The sequence below is a fragment of the Sphaeramia orbicularis genome, chromosome 24 (genome assembly GCF_902148855.1).
Source record: "Sphaeramia orbicularis chromosome 24, fSphaOr1.1, whole genome shotgun sequence".
Classification (NCBI taxonomy): domain Eukaryota; kingdom Metazoa; phylum Chordata; class Actinopteri; order Kurtiformes; family Apogonidae; genus Sphaeramia; species Sphaeramia orbicularis.
This window is the reverse complement of record NC_043979.1, coordinates 16,896,626-16,914,977: the sequence shown is the minus strand read 5'-3', so window position 1 is coordinate 16,914,977 and position 18,352 is coordinate 16,896,626. Positions and strand designations below refer to the sequence as shown.

The 18,352-nt window shown below is 36.9% G+C and overlaps 1 protein-coding gene across 1 annotated transcript in view; it reads right to left on the bottom strand.

Moving 5' to 3' along the window:
• Positions 1 to 18,352, bottom strand: part of opn8b (opsin 8, group member b) — a 67,579-nt gene that overhangs the window by 8,187 nt on the left and 41,040 nt on the right. The window contains exon 2 of the mRNA XM_030127906.1: positions 10,846 to 11,139. Within this exon, the coding sequence (XP_029983766.1) occupies positions 10,846 to 11,139 (294 nt within the window). The remainder of the gene's footprint in view (positions 1 to 10,845; positions 11,140 to 18,352) is intronic.

The window sequence follows — 18,352 nt, the reverse complement described above, 5'->3', positions numbered from 1 at the left end:
TATCCTAAATCACCTCAAAAACTTAAACAATAAATTTGTTGTTGACCAGTGATATTAGAAAACTGTTGATTTAAAAAGTGACGTGTGACATTCTTAATGTATGTATTGGCGTAACATAAGCAGGATGGATCAGCACCATACTCCATATTGTAAACAGTAAAAATAAAACATGTGATATGTAGGATAGAATCTTACAAGAAAAACTGGGGAATCTAAAAGAATACAATATTTGTTTTTCAGGTAAATTCAGTTCAAATATAACTTGGCCATTTGTGACATGAAAATATAACATTAATTGTGATGAAATTGGACATTTTTGAGCTGAAAATATAGTTCATATGACCGTCAACATGTTGAACAGAACTGAAATCCTGTAAATTTGCATAAGTTGCATTTACCAACACAAAGTTCCTTTGGGGATTCACTTATAGTGATTTCTTATGCACAAAAGACATAAATAAGACCTCTAAGCAAATTTTAGCCGATAACTGATCCACTGTCTTACATAAATATCACAAGACTATGGTTCCCTGTGGTAAAAACACACACACACAATAGTCGCTTTTCCATTGACCCTCAAATATAACTTGCACATAAAAACTGACCTAATGGAAAAACGACAATTTCGCCAAAACTGTCATTTTCAATTAAAAGTTTTTGTGCTGGCAAGAGGTGGTTTTTCGGGCGTAGCACAAATGGTATATCATGCAAAACTGCAATGGAAAGTAGAGTCAGATGAATTAAAAAACCGGACACTGACGTATGTTACAAGTGAAGAAGAAGAAGAAACATGTCGCGGAATGTGTGGACACACCAGGAAACCCAATCATTTTTTAACCCTTTCATGCATGAATTATGAGAGCCTTAATCTAGATTTTTTTTCCCCAATTGTTTTTATTCCTCTTTAGGCATGGAAAAAAAGCTTTTTTTTTTTTTTTTTATGAATTTTTTTTTTATGTTCACGGAGTTGCAAAAATGTCCACTTGGCTGGACACCATGTGTTTCATTTTTGAAGCAAAGAAACATGCATTTACTGACGCACTGTGTAAAATCTATGAAATAAAAAAAGATTTTAATGCTGTTAATCTGATGTTTTCTCAGATTTTAACATACTCTAATACTAGTCATTACTCACTTCCTGGAGATAATATGCAAAAAAAAAAAAACTTATTGGTTTAAAAAAAAAAAACCCAAACAAACTGTTAATTACAATCTAATAACAAGGTCAAGGTTTATTTATATAGCACACTTAAAAACAGACACTACTGTCCCAAAGTGCTGTATATAATGTATATAATAATGAAACAGAAAAGGAGTAAAAGACAATAAATACAATAAAACAATACTGGCACATACAGTAGTTCGTGCATTAAAAACAAGCAATTGATTTACACTCAAACATGTTACTGCAGATCAGGTTTATCTGTTACAGCAAAGTTACAGTAACTCTATGAATTCCAGTATATAGGATGATGCACATGCCTCCACTGTGTTGGCTGATATGTAAATAAAACAACAAAATCCATGAATATACAAGAGAACAGCTGTAGAATAGCTGTCCACTGTAGTGACCACTGTGCATGAAAGGGTCAGTTTAGTTTGAGATAGAGAGATAATCCATAATAATAATGAATATATCTGTAAATCAACACCATATTTACGTTCGTTGCCTTGTTTATGGAATGACTTCTCGTGTCATTTCGCGATAATAAATAAACAAATCATCACATTTGTGATTTAATGGAAAAACCGACATTACGCACTTTTGTTTTTTTGACATTTAGTAAATATCGGTAAAGTTTTGCGCAAATGTCCAATGGAAAAGCCACTAATATTCTTACTGTATGGTTCAAATCCAGCTACATCTGATCTTTAATTAACAGCAATGGCCAAAATTATATGAATAAATACATTAGATTAAGGATTTCAATAACAACATGTTTTGATTTCTAACACATTACAAATGAGATGTAAATTAATTCTTGTATGATTCACTCCATCCACTTTGTCTGTTCTTCAGGGTTTATTGTCATTCTGTGCCCAGAGCAGAGGGCTGATCAATTTACATACAAACCGTCAACTTCGGCTTTCATGTAATCACGTATTTCTGCATGTTTTGTTAGGCATGTTAATAAGCCACTTATAGAGGTCTTGTGATCACACACTCACACATGTATTTAAGGTTTTCCTTTGTTTGTACTGAACATGTGCATGTGCATAAAAAGATGCACACATGTAAATATACGGGCAGTGTGTTCACATTCTGCCACGTGTTTGCACTAGTTTGTTTACATCTACATCTTTCCTTATATCTGTGCTGTTTAAGGGCCATTCCACCAAATGGGTGCCATTTGCTTGTTATAACTCTTCCAAATTAAACTTCATTTTTTATCTTTTTTCAACACTGAATCTAATAACACACATATTTAACTATTCAAAATGTGTAGTGGTCCATCTCAGGCAACTTTATTTCATTTTTTACAAGGTTTTTAAGCGGAACATGATTGCATTTTTCTCAGTCCTGTTACCAAAACTCATGTGACATTTAAAAAGCACACTTAAAAGCTGGTCAACTAATTCCTTTGTTTTCCTCTCAACAAAATGTTTATTTTAAAGAAATGGTTGGTTACATGATAAAATAATTAATATTTGTGACTAAAAAATCACTATATATGCACGAAAGCTGTAATTTTCTTAAAACTGCAAAGTCATTTTTTCATTTTAAAGCAGACCCAAACCTCAAATTTATCAAAATTTTTATGATGCAATTCATTAAATACTTGGACAAAGAATGGACCACACATAATTGAAAAAATCCGGTGGTTTATCTTTATTTTTTAGAAAAAGTTATTTAGTAACAGGAATGAACATTGGGTAACAGGAATGAGTGTGTGTGTGTGTGTGTGTGTGTGTGTGTGTGTGTGTGTGTGTGTGTGTGTGTTAGAGTGGTCCAAAGATTTTTTTTTCAGATTCTCTGGATTAGAACCCTGCATTTGGTTCCATATCTGGCCAAATTACTTCAGTCCAAATTTTATGCAAATTAATTAATATTTAGAGGTTGCACAGACACATGCAGATTGCTCTATATACTATAACAGAACTAGACAAATGAATAGAATAATTTCACAGGTACAGTGTTGTTGGGTTGAAGGGGGCTTGGAGATTTTTCGTGCTCCAAAGGGGGGCCCGACAGAAAAAGATTGAGAACCACTGGTTTAACTGGTGAATCAGTGTTGTAGAAAATGACAGTGTTTCCACATTCACTACGGAGCCTCTGAAATGGGTCATATCTGATGAGGATTTAAAGCTGAGAAACTGTATTGTGGCTTAATTACCTCCGCCAAGGAGGTTATGGTTTTGCCGGCGTTGGTTTGTCTGTCTGTGTGCAAGATAACTGAAAAAGTTATGGATGGATTTGGATGAAAATTTCAGGAAATGTTGATACTGGCACAAGGAACAAATGATTAAATTTTAGTGGTGATCGGGGGGGGGGTGGGCTGATCTGCCTTGGTGGAGGTCTGCGCTCTCCGACTGCTTTTCTAGTTATTTACATGTATTGACAGGATAAGTGGATCAACAGATACTAAACATTTTACATCAGTAGATGCTTTCAGTTGCCAGTGGATGTTTGGGTCGTTATAAGTTAAACTACAGCATTATAACTGTTCCTTTAACCCAGTGGTTCTCAATCTTTTTCTGTCGGGCCCCCCTTTGAACACGAAAAATCTCCAAGCCCCCCTCAACCCCAACAGCATTGTACCTGTGGTGCAATTATTACTTTTATTGAAAGAAACATCAATATCGTAAGAATACTTTTTGCTTTTCCTTGAATAATTTGTTGTGCAAATTAAAAATAACGTAGATTTTTTTATTGAACAATATAAATGGACTCAACAAGACTGCTCCCTGAGACATTATTTTTCAAAATAAAAATAGGAAATGTGGAGTTATCTTACAACTATGACAATAAGGTACTTTTTTTTTGTTTAGAACAACAAACACATTTTGGTAACAAAGATGAACATTTTAACAATATCAGTGGCTGCAGTGAGCCCGTTTACGTTGCACATCTGAGAACATCAAAGTGCAAACTGTACAAACTGTGCAAAAACAGAAACATTGCACTTTTTTCTTTTCCAGTCCAATCCTTGTCCACTCTCCAAACCTAAACTCTTTGTCTAGTCCAGTGACAGATCACCATGGCAGTAGATCTGTTTGTTGTACGTCCCTAAAATGAGTCCAGGGTGCTCCAATGCTAAAACATTAGTTCCACCTGCTACATGTTTGAACCTGAAGAAAAAATAAACACCTAGGAATGATCCCATGCTCCCCCTGGCAAGCCTTCCCCCCCCCCGGGGGGGCCCACCCCACTTTTTGAGAAACACTGCTTTAAGGCGGCCTTACACTGTGCAAGTTTAGAGACGATTTCTCACTCGTGCGACTATTTCTGGGATCGGGCCTGATGTGCCTCTAATCGTGTGTTGTGCTTCGTACAGTGTACATGGGGTAAAGAGAAGCGATTAGCACCTCACGACCACCTCACGACCAGCAATCATGTGTTCACAAGGAAAACGGAGCTGTTTGAAATCCTGCTCGCTCCTCGTGAGTGTATCGTACTGTCAAAGCAGTGCCACGAACCGATGTGCCTCAAATTCTCACACTGTACATGCGCAAATACAATAATAGCCAGCTACTGTAAGCTAATTCTAAGCTAACAGTAGCTGGCTATTGGCCTAGTGCGGTTTAGCTTTTGCAGCTTACCTCTAGTTCCCTTTGCTGTAGGATTGACAGCTCATACTGTCCACCTCTGGCAAACCAATTCCTGCACCAAACACGTCACCGTCTTTTCTTCTTTTTTGATTCCCCACAGATAATGGCACATATTGCCAAAACAGCTCGTTGGTTTTTGTTTAGCACTACCATTTCGTGACTCACGCCAATGCACAATCGTCTATGCACTTTCGGATTCCTTGGTATTTTAACGTTGTATTTCCGGATACAACACTCGAATGTGTGGTGCATCCTCTGGTGTATGGTCCTACAGTGTGAGCAGTCAGGTCGCGTACAAGCATCGGTTTGTACAGTGTGAGAACATGAATCGTGAGTCTGACCTTACGAATGATTCGCACAGTTTGAGATGAAGCTGCGTGCAACGATCGAAATAATCGCACATTGTATGGCCGCCTTTAACCAATCAGATTTCAATTTCACTTCACAAGGCCTGTGATGATTGACCATGTGGAGGAGGAAACACACCAGGAGGCTGGAATAATCTTCACCGCAGTATGATTTATTTACAGTGTTTGCCCAGGTGACATCGCCGATTGAGCTATGTTAGTGAAAAAAAAACAAAAAAAACTAAAAACAGAAAAAAACTCAACTAATTGATGAAAAACAGCGTAACAAAACATAAGGAAAATCAGTCTTAAACCACAGAAAATAAAGCTCAGCCCATGGCTAAGGGCAGCCAGCTTCAGTGACCTGCTTCACTCAAGCAGAGCCACACTTCTCGAGGAGCTTCTACTCCAGGCTTTTTATACCCGTTGCCCCTCCCACATGAACAAACCAATCCCCAATGTTCAGTTTACCTTTCAATTAACATTTACCAGAATATTACTGATATCTTGACCTATACCTCATTTCACTACTTATATTTAATACTTCCCCAAAAAGTCTCTAACAGTTTAAACCTGGTTTAGAGCATTTTTAAGCTTAACTACTGGCCAACTCACAAAACTCCCCTCTGATGGCTGCCACCCTTGGTAAGTTCCTGATGCCCTCTACTATAAAAGGTTTGGGAACCTCCCTCTTCCTGTTTGTCTGTCAGGCCTGGGATCTGGTGATGGGATGGAGAGAGCATGGAGTGAGCATCAAACAGTTAGGTAACAAAAGGAACAAAAGAACCAGACTTAAGCTATGCAAAATGTGTTTTGATCTGTGGGCCCATTATGTAGCTATTTCTAAGGATGCAAAAATAATAAATATGAAATGAAAATATGATTAATAGAAACAAACAAAACTAGACCAGCTAAGCTAGCAGGCCCAAACCCATGCTCCCCCTGTCACTCCAACCCAGAACCAGGCCCAGAGCCTGAGAACAAAGGACACAGGTTCAACCCACTCACAGGGCATGGGCTGCCACCATGACAAGGCCCACTAGCTTGCCCTCAGTGTCATCAGCATTTATCCTTCCTCTGACTGGATGGTAAAAGCAAAACTCATTTAGCAATATTCTTCTGATTCTTGCCAAAAAAGCTAATTTCATTGAATTTAATCGAACTATTAATACATTTGAGGTAAATTTTTTTATGCCCACAATGACTGATGGAGGAGAGGAAAATTATTTGGTCTCGGACATACTTAAAAAACATTTCCAAGGCGGACTTTTCCAGAGAAGCTGGACTTTGTGAGGTGAGGTGAGGTGAGGTCGGCCAACCCCTGATGCTAGCTAGTTTATCAAACGGACATTCTCTACCCTTAAGAGAATAGAAACTTATGTCAGGAATGCGACTGTGTGGAGACTCACAGCCTCCATGGACACAAAAAAGGACTTATTGATGGAACTGAAACACAGATCACCTCTATGACAGTCAGTGAAGGTTGGATTTTGTATTTAAATTATGAGTATCTGTCGTGAGATGGCTATGATGTTTTTTATTTAAATTTTGTATGTTTTTGTCATGTTATAAGTTAAATGTTAATTCTGAACTGCTCCAGATGATGCACACGGCACAGTTGTAGTTGTAGTGTCGAGGTTTGGAGTTGTCTTAAAGGGGTCATATTTTGCTAAACCCACTTTTATTAGTCTTTGGTTCATTTATGTGTGTATTTGGACCCTAATAGTTCAAAAAGTTTGAATTTGAACCCTCCAGGTGCTGCAAAGCTATCTTTATATTCATGTTGGCAAAAATCGAGTGGATTTCTACAACACATTTTAATTCTTTCTTAATTTGTTACGTCTATAACTAGTTACATCATGACATTTGCACATATAAGGTCAATACTTCTGATGAACATTTCTCCGAGTATGACATAATTGTTTGTCAGCAGCATTGGTTGTAGTCCATACTGAAAATATGTCCAAACTTCGAGTCGATTACCTAAAATGTTCAGTTATTGGTTGAATGGGATAGAGCAGCACAGTCAACAACCTGGAGGGGGAGGGGCATGAAGTGGCTCATTTGCATTTAAAGGGCCAGTGCTCAAAACCACCTTTCTTGTGTCATTACTCAGAAATAGGGTTGAAGATGGACCTGTGGAGTTGAATTAATGAAGAATTCAGACCCAAGCAGAGCATTTACAATTTATGTAGACCACAGGTAAATATTTGAAAATGCATAATTCCATTTAAAAAAGCAAAATATCACTCCTTTAACTGGGTTTACAGCTATAGTAATAATGGTATTCACACTCAATACATCAAATGTCTCTCTCTCTCTGTAATGCCTTGTTATTTTGTGTTTTTTGTATAGTATTGATGGTTTCTATAGTGGTGGTATTCAGAGGTGTTATAAGTCGAGTAAGTCCCCACTGAAGGCCCTGGTATCAAATGCACGACCCGCTACTGATATTTATCATATTTCATCTACTCAAACTTTTATTCAATATTGAATCTTTCGTTTCATATCTTCACTCTCCACATATTTTAGATAAACTCCCCAGGTTATACTGAAGTCTTTACAGTGAAATAGTGGAAAAGTGAGGATTTTTACAGTCAATAGTTTCATGACCAAAGCTGCCTCGCTCTGTTTCAATTACAGATGGTGTTAGCCACCCTGACCGTCCTCTGACCCCTGGACTAGCCAATTCCACATCCTCCACAACTATTTCAGATCTGTGTTTTTACAAGGCTCCCATCTCACATACCGTGCCCCCAGCAACACTGCACTTGGCTGTAAAATTATGCGTCCCAAGAGAGTGCCCTGTGGTCCAGGAGCATCATTAAAATCACACATTTGCTGCTGCAGACAGTCAAACTGAGCCAAGGACTACACATATATATATATATATATATATATATATATATATATATATATATATATATATATATATATATATATATATATAATCTCAGGGCACAATGTCATTTTGTCAACCATATTTTTTTTTAACATTTACCAAAGTTCATGTTTGATTTAAAGGTTCAGTGTTTCTAATATTTAGGTGGGGGATTTGACTTAAGTCAGACATAAGTCACAGTTTTTAAGACTCAACCCTTTATCAGGCAAGTGACTATTTTTGGTAATTTCTGCATGCATTACAAAACAGTGACAGCAACAGTTCCAGTGAGGACAGTGAGTCAACAGTCTCAGGTCGAATGTGGTCTACAGGGTCTGTAAGGTCCACCTCTGCATGAACAGTGAGTGTACCTGCTTTGTTAGGTACCATGAAGTAATGGTACTAATGTGAGGAATGATGTTCAAAGGGAGAATGTGGATGTGGACAGGGGTCTGGATCAGCACTTATGTTGGTCTAATGTTCTAAAAGTGATGTTCTAATGTTGTAAAATACATGTACCTTTCACATTACATGTGTTTTATATACTTTATATACTTACATGTGTTTTATACACTTCTTGGATTTAATTATTTATTTGCCACATATGGACAAGGAACAAAATACAGTAACTTCATTAATCTGGATTTTCTACATGACAATAAAATGTTTTTTAAAAAATCGCAAAAGTAATAAAATCTTGTTATGTCCCCCAATAACACACTATGGTTTCAATTTTGAATTTCAAAGTATTTCTGACTTTGACTCTCAGCAAATGCCCCGACAAATGATTTCTAATGCAACAATATGCTAATCACTGTAAAAATAAATAAATAAATAGAACAAGTCAAAATGAGAGAACAAATGCAGAATGATGTAGACTATTAGCAATATGCTAATGCAGTGTTTTTCAACCTCGGGGTCGGGACCCCACAAGGGGTCGGCTGGAATTCAAATAGGGTCACCTGAAATTTCTAGTAATTGATAAAAACAAAATTAAAAAAGCTTACTAATAAAAAAATATACGGTGAGTTGAGAGAAACAATCCCAATCCATAAAAGCCATGACAAACTGTGAAGCTGAAACTGAAGCACTGTAGTACTGTTTCTCTTTTAAAATGTTCATTGTGGTCAGTTTCAGATGCTGCAGCTCTTTCATAATTCATAGTTTGAGTTCTTGTTTGTTCAGTATTAATTGTCAGCCTTGTAAATCCAAGCTGGACTGACTGTACATATCCTGACCAAGGAAAAAAATGAAAAATAAAAAAATAAAAAAATAAAAATAGTTCATTAGATTTTACCACTGTTTTAAGCTAACAAACAGGGCTTTCTTTTTATTTTGATACAACATTTATTTGTGTAGAAAAAACACACAGTAACGTCACTTTGAAGCATATTTAGACATTTAGGTCTGTCTTTTAATTACAGACTGCCACTCATGACTGTTTTTCATTGGGAGGTTTGAGTGACTTACTCCTACCTCTGTCTATTAGTATGTACCCCCTCCAACACCCTCCTCATTGGTGTGTTTTTAATGCTCTCACCTTACAAAGTAAACTCTAGTCCACACAAAGTAACATTGTAATGATGAGATGGTCGTAAAGGACTTTGATGTTAGATGCCACTGACCATAAAAATTAGGGGAAAAAATTAAATGTGTGGCTTTTCCACTATTCACACAATTAATACTAGCACAAGACAATCCAGGCTCTTTTCATGGGTCATTCCACGTTGGTGGAATGATCTACCAAGCACTACCAGAACAGGGGCATCTCTGCCTATCTTCAAGATGCTCTTGAAGACCCTACTGTTCAGAGAGCACCTCCTGTCCTAGCACTTTCAAACATTCCATTTTAAATGTATTATTATGTTTATTCTGTTGTTTTACTTGGTATTTTTTTCACTGTTTTTAATTTTACAGCTGTTTTTATGTCTTCTTAATCTATTCTTGTATATTAGTCTATAATTTAGCTTTTTTATTCTTCTGTACAACACTGATTTTAATTGTACACCTGTTTTATCTATTCTTGTATTTTTTTCTTTTATTTTGGTTTTTCCCCTGTAAGTCGCTTTAGAAAAAAAGCATCTGCCAAATGCATAAATGTACATGTAAATGTATTAAAAAATACTTTCTCAAATCTAAAAATTGTGCATTTGCTGCATCTCCATTTACTACACCATTAACAATACACTTTGTTAAATATTTTTAGTGTATTTACTCTCCTCAAACAGCACACTATCATCAGCATACAATGAAACTCTGATTAATTTTGTTAATTTCTATACCCAGATTGGCCCTCTTTCTGATACTGATGTTGGCATTTTATTTATTTATTTATTTATTTATTTATTTATACAGGGTGTCCCATAAGTCTCCATTCATAGGAAAAATAAACGTTTCTTGACATAAACCATTTTTATTTATATAATATGCTCTATATGACTGCCATTTTGTCGGGAACACATTTCAATGCGTGTCCTCCACTGCTGAAGAACTATAAAGAAGAAATATAAAGAAATACATGTTAGAACCATATGTATTATGTCTCCTATGTATGGAGACTTATGGGACACCCTGTATATATACATATATGATGGCCCTGTTCAGATTGGCTACGTACATTTAATATCCCTGTTTTTAAGTAGGTCATGTCAATCTGTTGCACTGCCAGGGATCAGGCTGAAAAAGCCAGGGGCAAGCCACATCACTGAAATCCAATTCCTCAGACAGACAGAGTCATCCTCAGAATAAAGATTTCACCCAGGTTTCTGTCTGAGACATACATTATGATTTGCTTTTCAAATGATTTACCATAAAAAGGAAAGTGTTCTGGAGTCCTGTTTTACTCACTGGGAGACTGCATATTGAAGGAGACAATGAAGCGGACAATGGCCAGGATAGTCAGGTTCATAATGCTGGCGACACCAAAAAAGAACCCAGCCAGGCCATAATAAACACACGTAATATCTCCCCCAAGCCAGCGGTGACTCCAGGCAGACGCCACAGCCAGAGGATACATGGTGACAGCTGCTCCCAGGTCTGTCACTGCCAGGTTGACACTCAGCAGCTCTGGTGGTTTCATCCTGGAGGATCTCTTGAACGCCATGATGAGGACCAGCAGGTTTCCCACAATGGAGAGCACAGCTTAGGCCGACACCACCGGGACACGGCATGAGAGGGGAGATAAAGAGGAGAAGGCATTATTGAACACTGGTGTCCATTTTAACGGCTCCAACTGTGAAAACAAATCCATCCAGAGTTTACACATGCATGCAGAATGTGTCGTTTTTGTGAATTATGTCTTCATTTATTATTCTGTGAACTATTTCGGTGCATTTGGGTCCACAATTTCCACATGACAAACATCAGTTGTGTTTATAATTCAGGACTCAATCGGCGATGGTACCTCTAAAGGTCAAGCTTTTCATTATTAGTCACTATTTATGTTCTCCAAACATCCCCTGTGCATAATGAATGGACTGATTGATGGGCATACATGTCTCTGCAAGTGATTGTTTCCCACTGGGCTGAGGGTCATGCCTAAAGGAAGCTTCAGGTGGTTTGACAAATTGACTGAAACACCTTCAATCACTTCCGTCATCAATGGATTATGTAGTATCTTATTCAATATTGCAAATTCTTATTATTAGTCCAACAGTAGTAGATGGAAATTTGTAGTTTTATGCTGATTTTCTTACATTTCTTTTAAAATTGGTGATATATTCATTCATTCATTCATTCATTATCTGAACCCGCTTTATCCTCACTAGGGTCATGGAGGTCGTTGGAGCCTATCCCTGCTACTTATGGGTGAAGTTGGGGTATACCCTGGAGATATCACCAGTTCATCGCAGGGCTGTTGGTGATACATTTTAATGCAGGGGTGTCAAACTCATTTTGGCTCAGGGGCCATATTTAGCCCAATTTGATCTCAAGTGGGCCAGACCAGTAAGACTTAATAACCTATAAATAATGACAAATCTAAGTTTTTCCATTTTGTTTAAGCACATAAAATTAAATTATGAAAATATTTACATTTTACAAAAAAGATGTGAATAGCCTGAAAAAACTGAAATTTCATTTGAAAAATTAGTGCAATTTTAACAATATTATGCCTCAACTTATTATTTATACATGTACATTACACACAATGTTACATAAACATTTGGTAACAGGCAGAATATTGTTAAAATTTTGGAGTTTGGAACTAAAATTTGAACAATTTCTACAATATTCCATCTCTTATTATTAACACAACTACAGATCACAGTGGATCCATAAATGTACAAAACATTTAGTAACAGGCAGAATATTGTTCAAATTGCACATTTCGGGTTGTTTATCTTTGTTTTTATTTATGTATTTATTTGCATTTTATTGTGAAAGAATAGTTTTGTAAATGTAAATAATTTCACAGTGTAATGTTATTTTTTTCACTTCAGTTTTTTCCACATCATTTTTCACAAAGAAAATTTGTAGTTTTCATTATTTATGAGTTATTGTGTTATTTTTACTGTACATCACATTGGTCTGTATGTGGAACCTGAACCAGAATGACTTTCATCCTACGGGCTGGAATGGACCCTTTGGTGGGCCAGATTTGGCCCCCGGGCCACATATTTGACACCTGTGTTTTAATGGAAACACCCTTAACCTAAACAGGGACCACTACTTTTCTGACAAATACTCTCAGGACCAATTATCTTGTCCATTGTAATCTTGTTTTGTTGATCCTATGCAAGAACATTACCGTCAAATTACCACTGAATATACACAAAACAGGGCCCAACACAGATGCACACCACTTACTGAACTCATTATTGAGACTGATAATAATGAAATCGATGGGTGAATGTGTGCACCTGTGCAGATACCCCTACCTGTGTGTGTGAACATTTTGGAGACGTAGGAAAGTGTTGACACAGATGGTGGTTTTTGTAACTTGAAGCCAGATTGTAGAAATTAAAATGATACAGAGGCACCATTACATGTATAAAAGCACTGTTTGAAATTTCTTCTGTGAAATGAAATGTGTTTCAGTCATCTCTCTGGATGAAATGTGTCTCACAAAAATGTTCAGTTCATATCATATGCCACTCGTCTCAGTCATGAAGTAGTCATTGTTATAAAGATTTGAAGCAGCGCCGTTATCTGTGTGGTGAATCGTGACCATTCCATAAGCACTTTTCAATTGGAAGAGATATAAACCAACTCTCAGAACAAACCCAGTTCAGTGTTTCATCAGTACCCAAGTTCTGCAATGTACTGTACCTTAGTTTGTAATACTGGACGGGGGGGTGGAGATCAGTTCACAGTCTCTAAAACACCATAAAAGTCACCAGTAACACCAGAACAAGTCGCTAGATTTGTCGCTAGTCGCTTTCAAAATCTAATCACATATATTCACATATATAATCAAAATATGTGTATCAGTATATAATCACTTATAATCACACTTTCTGTCTATATATCGTCAGCTTCCTGATAAAACCTGCTATATGACTTTTGGCAAATTTTACAGGAAAAAAAAAACTGTTTATGTAACAGGAAACTGTGAAATATGACAAAAAAATATCTGTTCCTTTAATGTTTTACTTATGATGGAATGTAAACAACTTTCACAGGAGACTGAAATTTGAAGCCATAATAGGGGAGATAGCAGGTTTTTATTCCCAACCAAAAATGTCACTTAGCAGGTTTTATCAGGAAGCTGACAGTATTCAGACTTCATTTTATATATATACAGGGTGGGGAAGCAAAATTTACAATATTTTGAGGCAGGGATTGAAAGACAGTGTATGACCAATTAGTTTATTGAAAGTCATGAGAATTTATTTGCCACAAGAAAATTGACATAATAGAAAATGTTTTTATTCTATGTGTCCTCCTTCTTTCTCAATAACTGCCTTCACACGCTTCCTGAAACTTGCGCAAGTGTTCCTCAAATATTCGGGTGACAACTTCTCCCATTCTTCTTTAATAGTATCTTTAAGAAAGTCGACATTGCTGTGTGATGTTCTATTGGTAGCATGTTCTAAAACGCCCCAAATAGCAGAATCCAGAGGGTTTAGATCTGGGCTAGAAGGCGGCCATAAACATGATTCCCAAAAATTGCTAAAGTTGGATTTGTTGCTGTTGTCAACAAGTGTTTTGGTGTTCTTGTGTAAGATTTTAACTTCAAATCATATTTTACTGCATTTCTAACGGTCTTATTGTCTACCTCAAGTTCAATTGCCATTTTTCTCATGGATTTGGTTGGATCCTTTAGGATTGTGGATTTGAGAGCTTTAATAAAAGCTTTGGTACGTTTTTTGTTGCTTCCTCCACTTCCAGACTTTCTCGTAATAGTTTTGCTCATAGTCATTCTCTTCTTTCCATTATAAACAGTCTTTACGGACACTCCAACTATTTTTGAAATCTCCTTTGGTGTGACGAGTGCATTCAGCAAATCACACACTCTTTGACGTTTGCTTTCCTGATTACTCATATGGGCAAAAGTTTCTGAAAAGGTATGGATAATAGTGTTAGGTATGATTATGACATCAATATATGTTTGGTTTCAAAACAATTGACGTAGTGCCTGCTGAGAAAAAACAACTAAATGTTCATTGTAAATTTCGCTTCCCCACCCTGTATATATATATATATATATATATATATATATATATATATATATATATATATATATATATATATATATATATATATATATATATACAGGGTTATTCAAAAAGAATGAACCAGTTTCATGATGCGTTTCTTCAGTTCTCAAGCATTGTCATGGAATGAGTCAGTGACCATTTGAAAGAGCAGTTTTCTAAGTTCTGAATGGCTGCCTTGATAACCTTAAACATCAAATAACAACAGAGATCAACTCAGTGGTTGGTGATATGCTGATATGCGCCTGGGAGGAATTCTCTTATCACACTGATGTTATCCATGCTGCAGGTGGTGGCCACACTGAACACTAATAAGACAAGAAATAAAAGTTGATTGTGAGTAGAATACTTGTGGCTTAGCTGGAGTTTTCTATTGCTTTTCCTTATTAAAATATTGCATAATGAAACCGGTTCATTCTTTTTGAATAACCCTGTATATTAGATTAGAAGCTGGACTTTTCACTTGTTATTTTGATACATGTTCTAAATAATTTCGGGCTAGTAAGAACAGCTGATTGCTGTAAGACTGATGTCAGGCTGGCAGCCCACTAAAGTTTGCTTTGAACGCTGTGATCTGTGCATTTCGCTATTAGGTTTGTCGGCAGAACAGCCCCAATTCATACCTAGCTGACTAACATTACATTCCCTAGTGATACATGTTGGTGACAAAACAGCGTGCAGGTGAATGTGTGATTCATGCACGAAGAGGGGTACAGCCAGAGGGGGGAGGGACAAATGGCAGTTGAGTTTGATAGACATATCACCATTCAATCATTTCGATGGGCTGCTTAAAATGACTTGGATGGAGTTTTTTCAGTTCTGTCCGTTCCACAGGTGACTTTTTTTTTTTTTTTGTGTTAGAGCATTTAATTAATTGGTTGCAGTCGGGGTGTGAAGGGGATTTTAAGCAATATAATAAAAAATGCTCCAGGAAAATATCTCCTACCCCACCTTTAAGATCTATTCTCAGTTGAATTTAAGCCCTGTTTGTGAAACTACTTCGATCACAGATTCTACTGTAAATGTAACCTCTGCCTGTGTTGTCAACTTCAGAAAATGCTTATCTTTTATTCAGAAAATTCAAAATATTGTGTGATGAAATTGGTTCATTCTTTTTGAATAACCCTATATATATATATATATGTGTGTGTGTGTGTGTGTGTGTGTGTGTGTGTGTGTGTGTGTGAATATTCCCAGCAGGAAACATAAGTTTTGTCAGACACTCAGCGTACACAGGAAATGCCATGACATATTTCCAGTATTGACACGTCTGGTGTCATCTGCCACCTACCCTTTTCAGACACGCTCTGACGGTGAGATACGATCCAATTTTCCTTTAGTGCTGACCCCAGTACTGTAGCTACCAAATAGAAAATATTTTCACAGCATGCGTTCGTGTACAGCAGGACCTCATGAATGCAATGCAACTACACACAGAGGAAACATTATCCTAAAGGGGTAATCCACTAGTATCCTTAAAAATGTATGTATGCTTTGACCACAGCTCACATGACCATTACTAATAATGTAAGGTTCATGACCAGTCCCTCCAGAAAAATGTGATAATGTGATCGCATAATTCGATGCATAATCAAGCAAATGGTGCATATTATGCAGGGGTTCACATTTTTTCAAAGAGGGCGCATATTCACTGCAATAATAGCATATTTCCACAGATGATTTCATAATCCCCGTATTTTTCCACATAAAGATAAACAAATATTGCATCGTAACTTGACACGGGAAGTGATGTCATATGCAACACGCAATGTCATCAGCGCGCACATCCACAGAAGGTAAACTAACCATGAACCTTAGAAAAAATCCTGCAAGATGTTAAAAAATACAGTGCATTTGCCGACAAAAATATCTGCAAAAGAAAGAGCAAACCAGTACCCGATGTCCTACACGAAAGCGGTGGCATACTATTTTATTATTATTAATAATAATAATAATAATAATAATAATAATAATAATAATAATAATAATAATAATAATAATGATAGATTAGATTCCTATAGTGTTTTTCAAGGCACCCAAAGCGCTTTACATTAGTGATGGATCACTCATTCGCTCTCACATTCACACTCTGGTGGGGGTAAACTCCAGTTGTAGCCACAGCTGTCCTGGGACAGGCTGACAGACTCTGCACCCCTGTGCAACTGTACGTTGGAACAGAAGAGAAAATTGACATAACTTTTGTAAAGGAGGAAGCAATTATGTTATTTGTAACATTTGTGACTCGGAATGTAAAAGCCATGTTTGAGTCATGCTCAGAAAATACAATAGAACTAAAACAGAACCAGCCCTTTCTGGGATGTAGTGTATGTTTACTCCTCATATGTTTGCTTTTCATAGGATGTAATCAGACATTTTTCATTTAGTAGTAGCTGAGTTAGAACAGGGTGTGGGAGAAGAAGAATTTTTTTTTTTTTTTTTTTTCATTGGAACACATGTTTTTCCAGTTCCCACACATTTTTGTAACTGCGCAGGCAATTCAAAGTGCTTAAATTACATTCAAATCATAAAGAATAAAACATTAAACAAGAGGAGAGTGCAGGAAAGATCAAAATAAAGAAGGAAATTAAAACAGGAATAAGAGACAGTTATTCTATTATTTAAGAATTCAATATTAAATCAATGAAGTTAAAATTGTGCGTGTTAGTGCAGGTGTTAGAAGTGAAAAAACTGCTCTAATCAAAGGCAGCTGTATATGGACGGACTGCATGACTTAGGTACTTGTTCTGCCTCTTGCAGAGCCACGGTGTCATTGTGTAACACAAAGAACAGCACTGCAAACAGAGCCAATATTTCTTTCATGTAAGGCTTCATTTGAAATACCTGCTCCTTGGTGACATGTCTGACAAACACACATATGAGGATGTTTTCAACAGCAGCAGTACACTGAGTGGAGCTTGGTAATCAGCCAATGTACTTTCCTGACGCCTTGAACATCTACAAGGTTTACCTCCCCACCCCCAGTCCTTGTTCTAGCAAAGTACTGTTCATCTGTTCAAGTGGAATCAGCTTGTTCAGAGACTATGAGGTTGAGCCTAATAACACTGATACACCTGCGTGGGATGACTGTTTCATTACAGCCACAGTCAGTGTGGATCTGCGTCACATGCAGCAGAAAACCCTGCACTTCTAGTTGGTCTCAGGAACTGGTTGCAAAATACTCCATAGTTATTAACCCTTTCAATGCCATGGGCCGATTAAATCGGCTTTACGAATACAACCTTTAAAGTGCCACGGGCCGATCAGATCGGCTTTGGAGAACACGCCATATTTGTGTACAAACAAACCATCCACCCCCATTTCTTTCTCACATTTCGATGACGTTCTTTCAAATCTTCTTGCAAATTACGATCAATAATGAATCGGCTGCGTCCGGTGCGTTTTGAATCTAAGTAGCAATCGGTCGGATGTTACCGAGCGGTTTTTGACCAAGGAAGAGCTCGCGTTTCGTTTTCTGCTTGGGAAATTTTATGAATGAATTTATGAATGAAATCATATGCAAATTAGATGGCCATTTTGTAGTAATATCGTAAACACAGCGATCTGTCAAAACAGTCCCATCTGCTAGAAAATGAGTTCTGATGACGATTCAGACTTCGATTATAAAAACGACGCGAAATACTGAAAAACGGCCAAATTCTGTGGCACTTTTAAGGCTTATTAGCCCCTTAACTGTCTGG